Source organism: Sus scrofa, chromosome 2, assembly GCF_054392235.1.
Source record: "Sus scrofa isolate SSC_HxYL_T2T_F1_AM1 chromosome 2, Sscrofa_HxYL_maternal_Yorkshire_Landrace_v2.0, whole genome shotgun sequence".
Taxonomy (NCBI): Eukaryota; Metazoa; Chordata; class Mammalia; order Artiodactyla; family Suidae; genus Sus; species Sus scrofa.
In genome coordinates, this window is record NC_139384.1 from 123,653,742 (window position 1) to 123,669,408 (window position 15,667).

General features: G+C 34.6%; 1 protein-coding gene across 2 annotated transcripts in view; it reads right to left on the reverse strand.

Moving 5' to 3' along the window:
• Positions 1–15,667, reverse strand: part of FBXL17 (F-box and leucine rich repeat protein 17) — a 491,597-nt gene that overhangs the window by 152,347 nt on the left and 323,583 nt on the right. For both annotated transcript variants that reach the window (XR_014838483.1, XM_003123817.7), the window contains one exon: positions 11,402–11,478. Coding sequence is in view for 1 of the 2 variants with exons in the window: in XM_003123817.7 (XP_003123865.5) it covers positions 11,402–11,478 (77 nt within the window). In the remaining variant the exon portion in view is untranslated. The remainder of the gene's footprint in view (positions 1–11,401; positions 11,479–15,667) is intronic.

Consider the following 15,667-nt stretch of genomic DNA (forward strand, 5'->3'; position numbering starts at 1 on the left):
TGGCATGCACAGCACACAGAGGCACATAGGCTGAATCAGCCACGTCAACTCAACACAATTGTTTGAAAAGTTGAAAAGTTCAAACTATTTATTTAATGTCATGCAGATAAACCCAAGAAAAAGAACACATTTGACAGATAAATTCTAATTGACTGAGTCTTAAAAAGTCAAGGGAATGTTTTAGGATAAGGGTTAAAATGAACAGTTTAATATTTAAGTTAAACCTAAGTTTGACTTAATTAGGTAATTAAATTATTCAAGCTACTTTTTTTTTTTTGCCTCAGGAGAATGTTCCATCTAATATCTACCCTAAAGTAAAATCAAAAAGAGAATCTGATTCTGCTATTCTCAAAGATATGAGATGAAAGGAATATTAACCTCTTATTTCATAGATAATAAGATCAACATATGGGATTTGATGAGCTTGGGAAGGTTGCACCTTCTACCTTGAGAATAGTGTCTATTTTATACCAAGAAAATCCATCAGTTTTCTACTCTAAGGCAAATCACTGACAGATCTAGTTCTTATCTATACTTTGGAGGGGAAGATGAATCAGAGCAGTGTTTTTGTTTCAAACTGCTAGTTATTCTAGTAAGTGATGAAATCACTTTAGGGAGAATCCAACAAGCACTTTACATGCGACATATATTTTTCACTGTAGAACAAGAAAGTTTAAAAGCCCCTGAAAGAGATTATGTAACATCATATTGTTTGAATACTTTTCTATTTATTCCCAAGTGGGTCCAAGAGGTCATATTTTAACATCTACCTAAAACAAATGCAGAACATCAGAGACAAAGAAAGAAGAAAATCCCCAGAAAATTAATAGGGTAGCTAAAATGTAGAAGTACTTCTTCCCAAGTTCTATCCCTAATTTATCCCAAAGCAGAAACAGTGAGTAGAATTAAGAGAATGTTGGATACAGAGACACTGCAGGTTCGGCTCCAGGCTGTCACAATAAAGTGAATATTGCAATAAAATAAGTAACATGAATTCTGTGGTTTCCCAGTGCACATAAAAGTTATGGTTATACTATACTGCAGTCTAGTAAGTGTGCAATAGCATTGTTTAAAAAAACTAAGGTATATAACTTAATTAAAAAATACTTTATTACTAAAAAATGCTAACCATCATCTCAGCCTTCAGTGATATCAAAGATTGCTGACCACAGATCACAATAAGAAGTATAACAATAAAGAGAAAGTTTGAAATATTTTGAGAATTACCAAAATGTGACACAGAGACACAAAATGAGCAAATGCTATTGGAAAGATGGTGCCAATAGACTTGTTTGACATAAGGTTGCCTCAAACCAACAATTTGTAAAAACTGCAATATCTACAAAGTGCAATGAAGCAAAGCAAAATAAAATGAGGTGTGCTTGTATAAGGAACTAGATGTTTCCAGTGCGTTGAGAATCCCTAAATGAGGACTCTCTAACACTCAGTTGGGCTGATGTTGCTGAGTTGTAATGGAAAGTGTGGACTTGTGATGAGATCTACAATAGGTTTTAAGCTGGAGGAATACAAGGCAGAAAATACAGTGATATAAGATTCAGAGTGCAGCACAGACTTAAAAGGTAAAGCGGGGTTTTTTGTTGTTGTTTTTTTGTTTTGTTTTTTTGTCTTTTTAGGGCTGCACCTTTGGTATGTGGAAGTTCCCAGGCTAGGGGTTTAATCAGAGCTGTAGCTGCCGGCCCTATACCACAGCAATGCCAGATCCAAGCTGTGTCTGACCTACACCACAGTTCACAGCAACACTGGATCCCTAATTCAATCAGTGAGGGCAGAAATCAAACCCGCAACCTCATGATTCCTAGTCGGATTGGTTTCCACTGCGCCACGACAGGGAACTCCAAGAAGATAAAGTTTTTTAAAAGCCTAATTCATTCAAAGAACCAAAGTCCTCCACAAAGAAGGCTGATGCCATGTCTCCAGCATGAATTGCACAAGATGAGTCTGGTATGTTTTAATATAATCAGCCCATGTCAAATGGACATGGGAAACAATTTAAAGAAGCTTCTGCTACCAAAGACAGGACAATCTGAGTATCAATTTTAAAAATAACTACAATGGATTAGTGAGTCTATAATGATAACTTAAAAAACCAATAACTCATCATTGATCATTTTTGGATGATAATATAAACTAAACTAGTATTTCGAAAACAGGTAAATAAGGAGAAAGAATCATGTATTATTCCTTCCTTTCCTATATAAACCGAACTCAAGTAAACCAAGAAATCAATAAAGGATAGCTGCTGTTAATATAATGAAGTCCTTGCTAGTAAGTAAAAAGAGCTAGAACTTCTGATAAGGCTTAATCTCATCAGTGTTAGTGGATATAATAATGTGAGCCTAATTAGTGAAAGCCATACAGTAAAATCAATTAGTTTAAGTTATATTTTGCTATGAATGTTGCTATCAATTTCTAATGGGAAACTTGGCAAATGTTAGTTTTGTTTTCTTTTTTTGGGTTTTTTTTTTCCTCCCTGAAATAAATAGGATGCCAAGGATCTTAAGTAGGCTAATTAATCAGCAAATAGTGAAGAAGATTTAGTCAAACACACAGCCGGGGAGGACAAAATTATCTTAAAGAGAAGTTAAGTCCCAAGAAGCTATTAGGTGGAAGAGATAAAGTTTTAACGCTTTGGAAGGAAGAGATGTAGCCCTTGGCTTTTAAACCCTCTTTTTGCTCCTACTTTTCATGATACCTCAGAGGATGAGGAACACTGAAGGTAAAGAGCAAAAAGAAGGCAGAGAGCAAAGCCACACAGAAGAGACTCAATTAGGAGATTCAATCTCTTAGGAGATCACTTCTCCTAAGAGAAGTAAAGGGCACCTGATGCAGATGATGACATTGAAGCCCCAGGAACTTCTGAGCTCAGGTTTAAGGGAGAAGAACTTAAAGAAGAGAACAACTGCTTACGTTTTTGAGAACAGTACAACTGTGTGTATCTAGAAATAACAGCACTTTAAAAAAACGCTATGAAATCAGGTCATTTAGTATTGGGTAAAATTACTTTTAAAGGACTATTTAAATGAAGAAATTCATTTCTGTATGAAAAGCAGATAAGTTTAAGAAGTTATCTGCACATAATCCAATACATGATTTGGAATGGGAATATTATTGTTTAAAGTTCTGCTAATTAATTAAAACCTGCCTGGGCTCAATGTTCTCATCCATTAAAAAAGAGTAGTGGTATTTCTGCCTCCTTCATAAGCTCTTGGTAATAATTTAGAAAGAGTGTAAGAAAAAAAATTAACTCATGAAGAATTATATACAGTTTTGAAATTATGAAGAAAACAATTGTTGAATACATGAAGACACACTGAATATCAATGAGTCTCTAACTTCCAGCTAGGGGATATTTGATCATAGAACACAAGTGATATTTGGTGCCAGCACAACAGAATTATAGCAAATAAGTATATTAAGCCTATTAAGTTCTATAACTATATAATTAGATTTCATATGGTACCTTCTCTTTGACTTTTTTTTATATATACACAGAAAAACGTGGTATCATGGGATTCAGTTATATTGTTTAAGCTTTGACGACTAGGAAAATCTAAAAAAGCTTTCTAATAGGAAACACTTCTAAGCACATCACTGACCTATGAGGGTTTACCCAAGAGACTGAGTTAATATTGAATCCCTTCCATACCTTTTCTCACAAACTGTGTGAACCTGAGGTTTTCCTGGCCTCAGTTTCCACATCTCTTAGCTTGAATGCTAATAGTACATAGCTAAAGTGCTAATAGTACATATCTCTTAAGGGAATTAAGAGAATAATGCCCATAGAAAAGAGCTAATAAATGTTAATTATCCTATTAATATTATTATGAAAATTTGCACTTGACTTCTTTCAATTGAACTGGGTACTGATTAGTAGTTAGAACCCAAAGTAGTGTTTCCTTTTATGTAAGTTAAGTTGTTACCATGGGAATGGTGAATAAGACAGGAAAAGTCGAGATGAAAGTTGGAACTTACCCTGAATTTTCAACTAGAATATTTTCATAAGGTTTCTTCAAAATTTGCCCGTGTGTGCACGTAATCACTTTGGATGATTTCTGTTCTTTCTTTAGATTAACCAACGCATACAAACTCATCCATTCAGACACCTGTTCTTGCTCTAAGCCTTTCCTAGGGCTGTACTACCTCAAATGCCCTTCCCTCTCATATAGGTCCTCCTGTGTTTCTTCCAGCAAAAACCCTTCCCCAAAGATTTTGATCTCTCAAGACCTTGTCCTCCTTAGCCCCTATATCACATAGGGCTCATTTTTTATTTGACATCATCATGTTGCTTAGTACGTTGGGAAACATTTTCAGTGCTTTTATCTTCTTCTTCTTCAATCATCTCTGTATTCTCCACAGCACCCAACAAGCACACATACAGTAAACACTTGCTGAATGGAACAAGAATGGAACAGGTCCAGTATAAACCCAAGGATTAGAAAGAAATTTAAACATTTTAGAGGTCAGTTCCTTACCCACTGTGTCCATCCTTCCTTATTCTTTAAAAGAGATTGTTTTAGTTTGAATAACTCTTATAATAGAGAGCTCACTACCACTCGAGACATCTATTTACAAGAAGTTTTAAACATTAAGAAATTGTCTCTTTCAGGATACTGGAAATCTATTATTATCTATTATTATGTCCTGATGTTTGTTGCAATCTCCTTTAGATCTACACATCGCTGATATAACACTGATAATGATTGATGAAATCTCTATTCATTCTACAGCATAGTTCAAGGAAAATAAATGCCTAGCCCGCACATTCAAGGGTACTAATCAATGAGGAGTCCAAAAAATGACTTTTTATGTGACTTGGAACAACTTGTTTTTTATCTATGATAGAACTGTTTCATAAGATTCATTTTAAAAATAGTTAATTAAAATTAAAATCAAACATTCTATTTTAGGAATGCTAAAAGTAATTGAGAAAAGGAAAGTGGAAAAGTTAATATTTTAGTTGATAATTCAGTTAAATATGGAAATTTAGTTTACTTATAAAAATTAATAAACTGATTTGGACCAACATTAATGTATTTAGAAGTAAAAGAAAGTTCAGGGTCAAGCACAGAAATTGATCCATTTCTCTTTTAAATGTAAGTTAAAAGATTTAACTTAAAAAAGCTCATCATATATGAAGCTAGAGTTGGCCTTTGTACTAGTTACAGGAGACCCAAAGAAATGTCTTAAGAAGGGCTTCTCAATAGATTTGAGATGTGTAGTCTATTACGAAAAGTCTATTATAATAAACACTTATTATTCAGTCTTTTATTTCAGTGTTATAAAGTTGCAGTCTTAGGATGACCTAGGAAGTAGAGAAGAAAAAACAATTTTCTTTGTTGTTGAGAAAAAAATTAGAAAAATTTGAAGTTAAATACTAAATTCGGGGTGAAAAGTCATGACCATTACAGAAAAGAAAGAAAAAAGAGAACATAAGGATTGCTAAGTACAAGAGTAGACATATAAACCCAGCAGTGAGGAACTCCAGGAATTAAATAAAGAATTAGAAGTGGAGAGGAATAACTTTTAAGGTGGACATATAAACAAGGGAAATGGCAACAATAGAAGATTTAGCAATTTAGTGCAATTTTGTTAGAAACAATAAAAGCTATCTATATTTAAATGATAGAATGAAGATAAAGTGAGAATAATCAACAGTAAACAATAAGGCATTCTTTTTGACTTGCAAATGGATTTTCTAAAGTTCTTCTCTGTCATTTTACAACTATTAGCTATTCCTGCTGACAAAAGGAGTTGAATCATACCCAGCAATCTTGGAGCAGTTTGAAATACAATTTGAAAATGAAACAAAACATAAAAGGAAAGAACCAAGAATTTAATTGTAAACGGGACATCATTGTATGTAATGCATACCTAATAATATGAAAAATAAGATGATATGAGAAAGCAAAATTATTTTGGGTATAAGATTCTTTTCTTGAATAATGTATCAGTGTTGGTTTGGCAAGGAAAAAAAATGAAGCACTCTTGATGCTAGTGTAACCCAGAGTGCTTATTGGGATTCCTTTTTGTCTCTTCTGTGTGCTGACTTTGATAATGTATCCTGGGTCCCAATTGGGGTTAACTAATAGCTAAAGAGGTCTGGTATCCCAAGAAGAGGTAGCGAACGTACAACCTATTAATCTTTCAATAGCGTTAGAAGGTCAACAAGGCTGGGGTGAGGCACGGGTTAGACCAAAGCAAAGATTAATGTCAGCAGGCACTCCCTGCCATTCTGCTTGTCTGGAAGAAGGAGATGCATTACCTCCCTCCCCCCCAGCTCTTTTTTTAATAAGCAGGCCAGCCCTGCCTTTCATTCCTAGGATGAAAGCTCCAGGAATGTGGAAACTGCATCTCCTATGTGTAGCACTGGGCCCAGCACACAGTAGGTACTGAATCAATATTTGTTGACAGAATGAATATATATCATACCTGTCATGTGACAAGCCAACGGAAATTACATCTCACAGGATAACCACGGGACAATGACCTCCTTGTCTTGGAAGACCTTTCGCTTAGAACAACGCAAAAGCTTTTGTAGCCCACTCTGGTGTTAGGTTGAAAGCCCCAGATCAGGCAGCAGAGTATGTGCAGGCAGAGTAAGGGGCAGTCACAGACTGTTCTGGGAGAGCAGCCCCAGAACCTGTGCAATTGACCAAAGAGAATATGGAGGGGTCCAGAGTGAGCCTGTAGCTTGTCAGTGACCTTGGAGGCCACAGATATCAATGTCAATAGGTGAATGTTTACAGTCTTCTTTAATTAAAAGGCTACTTGACAACTTGAGATGGGAAGCAAAAAGATATCCTCTAGAGTATATTTCAGGGGTCCTCAGGAGTGCTAAAGTTAACAGAAATGTAATAACAAGCCAGAAGGCAACCTGGGTCCTTTTTACAACTCTCCCATGACACTGCTAACCTTCACTACGGAGGTGCCATTGGAGATAAGGGCTTTATTCATCCATCCCATTTATGATACCGCACATTCTATGCCTTGCACCCTGATAAAGAATGACTCTGACCTCCATAGGCTTGAGTGATACAAGTTGATTTCTCCTCCTTGTCTTCCTTTTAATCCTAAGGATAAACTTTTCTAAAGGAGGACAGTTTTCAACAGAAAAGTATTTGAAAGTGACCAGAAAGGTGGGTTGGAAATTATTAGGTGACGAATTATTATAAGAACAAAGAAAAGCCTAAGCAGAGCCAAGAGAAAATTATCCAAATAAAAATGAAGGTAACAGAGAGAAGAGACAGCGAGGAAACCTATGATAGGCAGACAAAATAAACATTTTAAACATTTTGCTGAATCTTTTATTCCTTATTAATAAGCATCTGGTTTTGATGGCTTAAGTGTGGAAGCCAAATAGGCAGGTATAGACTAATACAGATCAAACTTCTAAATAATGATTCCCACAAACAGAAAGGCACCCTTAGAGTAGGAGGCAGGCTAATTCTTCTTCAGAAAAAGAGGTGATGCTATAACAACTGCCAATTAGTGAGTATCCAGTATGTCACCAAGCTCGACACAGATGTTTTATATTCATATTCACTACCTTTTATGTTTATGGTGTTTATTATCATGTGCTTAACAGATGACAAAACTAAGAGGTTAAGTCATTTGCTCAAGGTCACAAAGGAAAGAAAAAGCAAATTCAAACCTAACTCTCTAATTCCTTAGTTTGAGTTTTCTTCCACGATATGGCCTATAACATTTATTTGTTTAGTGATAGAAGAGTGACTATATTAGATTTCTCTTTAGGGAGCAATTTCCCAAGACTGTATTTTCCATTTAGCGGTGCCTGAATTATTGATTTGTTTATAATTGCTATCCTTTACCACAAAGATCTATGTTCAATTTGGGGAATAAGAAGCCTATTAGAATGATAGTTTTCTTTGTGACAACTATATCATATATCAATTAAAATGAACATAACTTCATAACAGCCTGGCCAGGTGTTGCTAAACACTATAATATCACATTCAACATCTGTGAGAATCTTGACAAAAATTATAAATGATAAGCGAGGCGAGCTGCTGTTTCTGAATCAATGCCTCCTGAAAAAAACTTCAAAAATTTGAGATACTGTACTGAGAGCATGTACAAACACAACACCATGGAAATGGAAAGAGGAGGTGAGAAGGAGACTAGCTAGAATATGAGCAAAGCAATAGGAAGGAGAATTAAGGAGTGGTCTCTTGAAGGATGAAATTCCCCAGTATCAGGGTATACATCAAATTTTACAATTTCTGCAACATGGATCTACGTACAGATTATCATACTAAGTGAAGTAAGTGAGAAAGAGAAAGACAAATACCATATGACATCACTTATATATGGAATCTGAACTATGACACAAGTGAACTTATCTATGAAACAGAAACAGACTCACAGACACAGAGAACAGATCTGTGGTTGCCAAGGGGGAGATGGGGGAGAGATGGAGGGGAAGGTTGTGATTAGCAGACACAAGCTATTATATATATATTTATAGAATAGATAAACAACATGGTCCTACTGCATAGCACAGGGAACTATATTCAATATCCTGTGATAAACCACAATGGAAAAGAATATGAAAAAGAATGTACATGTATAACTGAGTCACTTTTCTGTGCGGCAGAAATTAACGCAACACTGTAAGTAAACTACACTTCAATATAAATACAAATTGTAAAAAATAATTTTAAAAATTAACAATTTCTAAGTAGACTCAGTAACCCAAAAATCCTATAGAAGATGTCTCTAATTATCCAGCTAAGGAAGGAAAAAGGCATCTCCTTTTCCTTCTTAAAACTGATAATTAACACAGGGCAAGGGATCACAGATAGCCTCCCGTAGCAGGACAGTTACCTTCAATAACATGCTGTTTCTCTGGTTACAGTGAATAATCCCTTTTGCTGTCTTTTTGAAAAAATTGTTCATGTGTTATTGGCATGGTACCAAGGGAAAAAAGAGGAGCTGAGCTGAGCATTCAGTAATTTCTTTTAATTTTATAATCAAGTAGCAATTATAGTACAATCTCATAAACTATTAACCTTTTCCCCCTCATCCTCAATTGTGTCCCAACATTCTGAAAGACAGAACCAACAGACACACAGAGATTTTTTCCTAGGAAAGAAGGAAGAGAGAGGAGGTGCAAAAGAGAGGTTGGAAGTTAGCTGGAAGCAATGAGGTATGGAAAAAACCGTGATAGATTTGCCTCCATGGAGGAAGTCCTCAAAATTTTCACTTCTAACTCCTCTCAACTGGACTACATCAGTGGTTCTAAAATTTGACTGACATTAACTTCACTTAAGCAGATTTTATTGCTTGGGCCCCACCTCTTAGAAATTCTGATTTAATTAGTCTTGTGTAAGGTTCAGGCATCAGAATATATTAGAAGCTCCCCAGGTGATCCTAATGTGCAGAGAGGGTTGAGAACCACTGACCTAAAATATTCAGAGATATGAATACATGCAAACCACATGAGCAAAGTTTTAACATAATTTTTACCTCACCAGGAGGAAAAGAATCCACAAATCTTAAAACACCAGAAAACACGAGAATATCACTAAACAATAGCAATGAACAGTAGCAATGATAACAACAAAAACTTTTTCCAAGACCTTCCTTTCAAAGAAAGGAAAGGAAGTAGAAGGATTCTGTGTGAATCTTTTCTCTGTCCCCCTCCTGTAGGAGAACAAATGTTCTCAGCATTACACACTGTGCTAATCCTTAGACAGGGTACCAGGTTCATACAGGACCATGAAGTCAAATACTAGTTCCCCGATTTACAAATGAGGAACCAGCCTCAGAGGTGGGAAGGAACTTTCCAAAGGCCAAAGAACAGACAAAGAACAAAGACAGAATTTGATCCCAGACTTGTTCCAAGACCAAAGCTTTTTCTCTTTTTCATACCTTTTGGAACATTTCCTTGCACTGGCTAACGTAACTAGTGCTGGAACAGAGTGTAATTTTAGCTGTATTTTCCATTGCAGGAAATTATTCAAAGGAATTCATTCATTCAAAGGAATTTAATCCATAGCTCTCTTGGCTGTTAACAATCTGACATTGGCAGCAAACAGGTAAAAGGCAGACATATAAGATTGGACGGGCCGATAGGGGACCTTGAACACCAAGTAAAGACTCTGGAATGAATGACTGTCCAAGTTAATTAACAAATCTACAAGTATTGAGGATATGCCAGATGTTGGGCAAAGAGAACTTGCTAAGGCCTAGACAATAGGAAGATAATGGACATTTTAGACTCACTACATCCAAGTGGCAATCTAATAGGCCAAACCAGAAAACAAACTACAAAGGGAAAAAACACTCTTCTCCGCATGGTATAATTAGGAAAAAACCAACAACCCAGAAACATTACGGATAAATCCACATAAGACATTTGCCATTCTCAAGCAATGAACTCTGAAACAAAATTATCTTTAAGCTAAATCTCTTTATGTATGTTTTTAATTATAGTTTTAATAAGAGTTCTTCCAAAGGATAAATTTAGTAGCTGATAAAATACAACTCTCTTACCCAGGGCAGACGATCAGTATGACATCCTAGGATTGGAATCATTTGTTAGCATATGTCAGAGTTAACAATAAAAAACTTAACGGATTATTAGTTTTCCTCAAGGTAGAAAGCATAGTCTTCAATTTAATGGAATAAATTTAAAAATCAGAAAAGAGAAAAGGAAACCACCTCTCATAAAGCCAAATATCATTAAAACTCTTAATGATGAATTAAATATGAAATTAATAGGAAAAATTATATAAAGCTGAACAAAAAAAGGAAAGGCTAGGTTATCTGTGTTTATGACTCCATCAGAATGATTTTGTACTTTTCATATTTTTAAAAAGCAACTTGCTTTTCTCCATTTTAAAGGGATACTTAAAATTAAAATAATTTAATAATCTTACAAACAAATGTATACACTTTACTTCCTACGTAGCTAATCTTCCTATTGGAAGTTTCCAGTGTTTAAAAAATTTAAAGCATTAAGAAGGTTGGCATTTGGAATGTCAACATGAATACATTTATGACATTGAATTAAGCAAATCAACATAATAATTTCTTTAGTTCTATTTATTATATCAAATGTTTCATTATCTTGATATTTATTTTAACCATACTTTTAAATCCTATGTGAGTGTGTATGTGTGTACAAATTCATATGCATGTATGATTGCATGTGGTGAAAAACTGATACACATATTAATTTTATTCTGATTCTTAGTCTCATGATTTCTTGATTTGGGGGTATGATCAGAGTTAGTACAGGGAAAAAAATAAATAGTCTCTATGAGAGAGTACCTTTTGATGTCTTTTAAAAAAGCTTTCAAAGATTTTTGTACCTTTTTGTTCTTGAAAATGATTAGGCCAATGGCTCATTACATACCATAATCTGTGATTTTACAGGACACCAAATACAGCTCTTTCAGGTTTTGTCCCTCCTTTGCGATGACCTCCACACACCTGAAACACACACAATAAGTGGTGAGTTATACTAATGGCTTTCAAGTTAAATCAGCAAGAGTTTGGCCACAACTATATCAGGAAGAGATCAGTGTTTGATGAATGCACAGCTCTCTTCTTTCAACAAACCTCTTTCAAGGTGTTTCAGGAAAGGGTATTATATTCCTGGATTTAAACCCAAGTGCTCTAATACCTAAATGACTTAAATTAAATATATGTATGATTAACGTATTTTTAAAACCAAAGCAATGAAAAAGATATTCCTATAAGGATAGCGTTATGTTTGATAATAAAAGGTAAGTAAATATGTGCTATATAAAAAATCTGTCATTTACATAATAAAATAAATATATTGAAACTAGAATACACATGGATGTCATTAAAAGTGGATATTAATGATAGTTTGATAACAATGAAATACCCATTTTTTGAAATTTTATTCAATATAAAAATGTTTTAAAAATCTCTAACATACCGATTAAAGATGAAGGAAAAATATGTACACATAAAAAAAATTTTACATCTTTTCCTTTAAAATGTTTTAGTCTTAATATTTTAAATGAATTCTTGCATACCTATAGGCTATTTTAAAAATATAAATATAGATAGGTAAGATTTAAAGTCTTTTCTGATTTCATTTAAGTTAAAAGGGTTTTGAATGGTACACTCTGCTCTAACAGCCATAGTGGAATATGTAAGCACAGAACTGAATGAACACTGAAAATCATGATTAACAATGCTATACACCTGGTGGCTCAGTCCCCTATATCAGAAAAACCTATACAGTCATACTGACACATAGACATATGTGTCCCTCAGTGCAGTTCCTGTTTTAATCTTTATAAAAAACAGTTAAATAAAAGGGTAAAAGCAAAAAGAGTCATTAACCTTTTCAAGGAAGTAAGGATCAAGTAATTTGATACCTATGTGTACAATCCATCAAAAAATTACTAAGTATCCATCTTTGTCTTTCAGATATTTTATTTGCTGTCTGGCTTATTTGTACGTATCTTCATAAAATGTCAGGAAATTTTATACAATTTTACTTCACAGAATTCATTACTGAAGGTTAAATTAGTTATGGAGAAGACATATTTTTCCTTTAAAAATATTTTTATAGAATATTGTTTTAATGGAATGATAAACATTTCTGAGTTCCTCAGAATAACTGAATAAACATTCTTTTTGAGTATTTTTTTCAAAAAAGATTTATGATAAAAATGGATAAGCTCTTCCATGGCTACAAAAGGAAACTTAAAAGAATAACAATGTAATTATGATTGATACAGCTTATTATGCAGGAAATTCTTAAACCTAATTCCATGTCATCTGGCTTTAATGTAACATTTGAATAAAGTCATAAAAAAGGAAAAATAAAAGCATAAATGAAACATTACATGCAACAATCATGTTTTACATATGACTTGAAATACTAATTTTCACATACTAGGAAAAAAAGGCCCTAGATAATTATAATATCATAAAGAGTTAATAAAAAATCAGGCCACTTTCTGCGATATTGAAGTTACATAGCTCTCTGTCCTCCTCTACCACCTACCAAAAAGTTAGCAAATTCACATTCTGTATGATTACCATAAAATGCAATAAGTTAGTGCAGAAATCATGTTCATGTCATTTATTTTGTTCTCATGGTCTTTTCAAATAGTTCAAAACACCTAAATTTATATGTGATTATGGAAAAACTCTAAACAAATACAATATCCTATTTGTGTTCCTGCCACTTGAGTCTACATTAGATAGGCTACAAGCACACGGGAAAATTAAAGACATATAGAGCATACTACAGACAGCAAATAACACAAATTGATTTCAATTTACTAGCCAGATCAAATGCTATTTCATAGGTAGGCAACAAGAACCAGTATGTACATAAAATAAGATAATCAATCACTGGATGAAAACTGTCCTAAAACTGATGAAAGGCCAGGAGCATCAGGTTTCCTCTCTACATGACAGAGAAAAGTTATTATGAATAGATATCACAAATATATTTAGCTTACTCAAAAGGCAATAGCCAAGAGAAAACACACGACTAAGAATTAAATAGCATATTTTTTTTAGATTAAAGAAAGGAAGGAAGGAAGGAAGGAAGGAAGAAAGAAAGAAAGAAAGAAAGAAAGAAAGAAAGAAAGAAAGAAAGAAAGAAAGAAAGAAAGAAAGAAAGAAAAAATTACCAGAGAAAAGCACAGACTTCCCACTGTGGTACAGTGGGTTAAGAATCAGACTGCAGTGGCTCGGGTCACTGCAGAGGTGCGGTCTGATCCGTGGGCCAGCACAGTAGGTTAAGGATCTGGTGTTGCCACAGTTAAGGTGTAAGTTGCTGCTGAGGCTCAGATTCAGTCTCCGGCCCTGAAACTTCCATATAAGTGGGTAAGGCCATAAAAAGAGATAGAGGGAGAGAGAGGAAAGTACTTTGCTGATATAAAGGATCACCTAGGATTTTTGCTCTGTTTTTGAAAGTTCAGTTACATAAAGTTTTACAAATACTTTTAATTACCCTGTAATCACAGCCAGTGTGCTGGAGGTTATGCACAACACAGAACTATTCCTCAAATAGTAATTCCTGGAGGAAAAAAAAAAATTATTCCTTGGAAAATTTTTAGCAAAGTTTATGTTTTAAAATTTAAATATCACATCTTTCATGGATGTGCTATCTGAGGAGAGAACCCCTAAGTTCTGTAACCCCGGACTGAAACTCAATATCATATTAAAACACAAAATTGAGTGGTTCAGATAATAGGTAAATAGCTATTGTTTTGAGTTGAAAATGGAAGTGGTTTGTATTATTCTCTTATTGCAAATTGGTGGAAATGGAACACACATCAGGTCCCTGGCTAGCATCTGAAGCCCTGTGATTAGTCTAGGTCTAGGTTCCCAGGCAGCCTTCAGTGACAGTGTATCATGATGAGAGACCATGGCTGGAGACAGTTCTTTCCTCCTGAAACTTTTAGAGTCCATTCTAGAGGTTATTTACAGGGAGTACCCTAATAAACACAAGTCTGTGGCCCACATTTCTTCCAAATAATTCTACTCTGTTTTAAGAATCTTGGCTCTAGTCATGACTTTTAATGTATTACATCAGAGCATTTCCCTGTTAACTGTATGCAGGCAACAAACAAGGGGATAAAGCTTCATCATTATTGTAACTTTTTGACTACAAGTATTCATGTAAGTTTTTAAAGGGGTATTTTAAAATGGTATCCCCAAAGCAATAAACGCTTGCAAAGTCATAAATGAGAATGAGAGAAAAAGAACCAAAGACAACATTTTAAACCTTTGCTTCTCTGGCCTCTCTCCTAACTATAGATATCAAAGAGTCATTAATCTCAGTGATACATTGTAGTCTTGGCCCTAGGAGGAAGTCATGAGTCCCTACAATGAGAATCTAGAATTCAGATTTTTCCCATTCATCCCCCCCTTTTCCTATCCCCACCATCCCTAAAGAGAAAATCTCAGAAAACCAAATGACCAACATTCTCTATGGGTCAGTGCATGCAAAGATTTCCCATTTCATGCATGACAACCTAAGGAATTATCAACCCTGGGAAAAGAATCATATCCTCAATGAAAGTAATAATCTATAAGATCAAGAACAAACTCCTTAATACAGGAATATGGCAAAGTGGGGAAATGCAGAAGAACATCAAAGAGCGTTAAAGTAGCCCGTGAACAACAAACGCAAGCCTGCTAAACCATCTTTCCAGATTTCGAGAAACAAGAGGAGCCATGTCTTAACGAGAGAGAATAAAGAATCAGAAGACACACATTTTAGTCTCACCTCCATGAAACGGCTCAACAACCCCTACTTCTTCAGAGCCCCACATGATCATTCTTTCCAAAAATGAGGGTCTATATGAAGAGTTTCTCCAAATCAAACATCCTAAGTTCATTTAAATATATTGTAGTTCATTCTGAATTGCCTCCCCTCAGATTATTTTCTTGCTTTTATGTTTTGGCAGGGTTCTGAAGAGAATTTTTAAAAATGCAACCATTGTAAATTCTTGAGTAACAGCTGCTGAGTACATATATATAAACTCCTTTAGAATACTGAAAAGGGCCAGAAAACCTGGTCTGAAGTATCCAGAGCATCCAGAATTATTTTTTATAATAATGTGATTTTATGCTCACTTGCTTTTGATAATGTTCTAAAATCCACCTGAAACATCTG